Below are 2,588 nucleotides of genomic sequence, written 5' to 3' on the forward strand. Positions count from 1 at the left end.
AAAATTTGGGCACTTGCCTTCACTGTACCTCTGGATTTTAAAACATGAGTCTGTTCTTTTGTATTTTGGTCAAAGATGTATCTGTAATGTATTCATCATAGCAATTTCAAAAGTCATAAGTAGTCAGCAAGATTTGAAAATCATTTCAAGTGGTCCACAACATTTGAAAGTTATTATAACTAGTCAGTAACATTTAAAAAATAAAGTGGTTGGTTTATAGATATTGTATTTTCTATGATGGTTTAACCTGTAATTGATGAAAAACAGTTGGTAACTGCATAAAAAATAAAAAAAATAGATCTTGAATTTTATAGAATTTTGAAACCTGCTTTTAAGAGGTGTTTAATTAAAGCAGAGTTTCTGCCATATATGTGTTTTTAAACCATACCATTTGGCACATGAAAGTACCCTGGGTAGTATGGCTGGAAGAAAATGGGTGGTGGCCCAGATGTTACAAAATAAGTAGGGTACCCTCCCTCAGCTGCAAAGTATGGAGCAGGCTGATAAAAGCAAATTACGTTTTCTGTATTGGGTAGAATATTCTGTTCTCCAAGTACTTTTAAGGCCATAAGGGTGATCATATTGAGAGTCTGTCTTCTTTCATGTCCCATGAGGCAAACAGTGCTTTCATCCACAACTCCATGCAAGGTCATAAGGTAGTCATACTTGCTCTTTTCTTCACCTATGAAATGGTTGCGGAGATATGATTCAATTTTCTTTTGCTGTTCTGTGACATCAGGAAAATCAATGAAGAATCTAGAGCACATATAACGTTCCAGGGTCTTGATTTCTGCTTCACAAGCTGGCCTGAAGTCACGAACCAGCAAGTTGCTATACTTCAGAAGGCCACCACCTCTAATCTCTTCAGGTTTTCTGGTAGATATAAGCTTGTATTGCAAATGTGTCATTGCTTCTTGGAAGTCTCCATACATGCTTTCAGCTACTATAATAGGATAGGATTCTTTGGTTAGCTTAGCATTTTTGTCACTGTAGAAGTCTAATATCGGATCCAAAATAATTTGAAAGGAATCTACACTAAATTCAAATTGCCGTCTGAGTGAATTCACAAATTTTAGTTCTACATTCTTCCCAGTATTATTTGAAAGAGAGATGAGACTCCAACGATCATGCTCATTGCAAACTTTGACCATCTTCTGTACATAAGCCTCTTTCATGGTCGTTAGAGTGATCTTTTCCTTTTTGACACCTTTTGGTAAAAAATCAAGTAAACAACCTAGAACTGTATCCTTAACAACCTGAAATTCCTGATCACTTAGAAGTTCAACACCAAAAATAATGTCCAGATCCTTATAGCTGATTCCATTATGGCTTGCAAGTATGTAACTTGCTGTGGAACCATTCAATCGGCTATCTTTAACAATAATGCCTTGCTCTATGAGTTGATCTTTCACAACATGAATGATATCTTTTGGTTTTACCTCCAGTGTGGGGAAATTCCCCCTTCCATGAATTGGAATTATTTCATCTAACACTTGATCCAGTGTTATAAGTTGATCCCAAGTAAGGTTGCTGAATCTGATTTCGGACATCGTGAAACCAGTAGATCAACTAGAGAGCAAGCAAAATATTGAAAGGAAATATGTTAGTATCTTAAAACCAATGTTATACCTAAAGCATATAAAAAAGCTAAAAATAAACTTATCCTAAACATAAACCAAATGAATACTAATAAGTAAATTACCAATATATCCACTCATGTTTAAATCTAGAAGTGAAATGAAATTCATGATTATGTCAAAATTGTTAGATTCATTGGTCAATGCAAACAGATTTCTCAGAAATTTGTTGGACTTGTAATTACTATTGATATAAAACAGTGGCCTTTTAAAATCTTTTTCATGTAAATATGGTAACAATGGTATTTGGTGGTATAAATTTTGTTCATGGGATATCATAATACATCACCGAGGTTAACTGTCATAATTTTAAAGTGAGACCAAATAGCATATCTGTGTGTTAGACCCAATAGACTGAATGGCATAGTGTTAAAAACAATATGTATCATCTTTATCCAAAATCATCACAGCATTCTCACATATATTATTCAGTTTCATGTGTATTACAGCTCTTCCTTTACATAATAATACTGACGCCCTATATTAGAGTATGAATTCCTTTAATTCCTTGAGGATAAGGATAGTACCTAATTTATTATTTTATCACCTCTTCTATGTGCCAAGTGACCTTCTAAGGAATGTTAGTCAAATGAAATAATGAATGTCACTTTAAAATGAAAAACAAATGAGACTACTAAATTTGTACCTGAAATAAGAAAAAGAAGATATAAAACCACAAGATTCCCAAGCTTTAAAAAGTATCTACTGTAGATGCAGTATAATATGCTCAAAAAATGTTAAAGCTTGGGGAGTGTTCAGAAATTACAATTTTATAATGTGCATAAACACCACAAATGTAATTAAATATAATAACATAATTAGGTACAATCACAGTGATTATATGGATCTTCAAATACTCTATTAAGCTGTCTAAGCAAATAAATTTAGGAAAGTAAATATAGTTCATCATGGACATAGTGTGGTGGTTATGTATTTTTTGCTGAACTCCAA

At 33.2% G+C, this 2,588-nt stretch overlaps 1 protein-coding gene across 1 annotated transcript; it reads right to left on the bottom strand.

Moving 5' to 3' along the window:
* Positions 1-377: 377 nt before the first annotated feature.
* On the bottom strand, positions 378-1,550 carry TENT5D (terminal nucleotidyltransferase 5D). Its single transcript, XM_069464246.1, has one exon. It carries the CDS (start codon positions 1,548-1,550, stop codon positions 378-380), a length of 1,173 nt encoding a protein of 390 aa, XP_069320347.1.
* Between the last annotated feature and the right edge of the window lie 1,038 nt (positions 1,551-2,588).

This window comes from Eulemur rufifrons, chromosome 30 (assembly GCF_041146395.1).
Source record: "Eulemur rufifrons isolate Redbay chromosome 30, OSU_ERuf_1, whole genome shotgun sequence".
Taxonomy (NCBI): domain Eukaryota; kingdom Metazoa; phylum Chordata; class Mammalia; order Primates; family Lemuridae; genus Eulemur; species Eulemur rufifrons.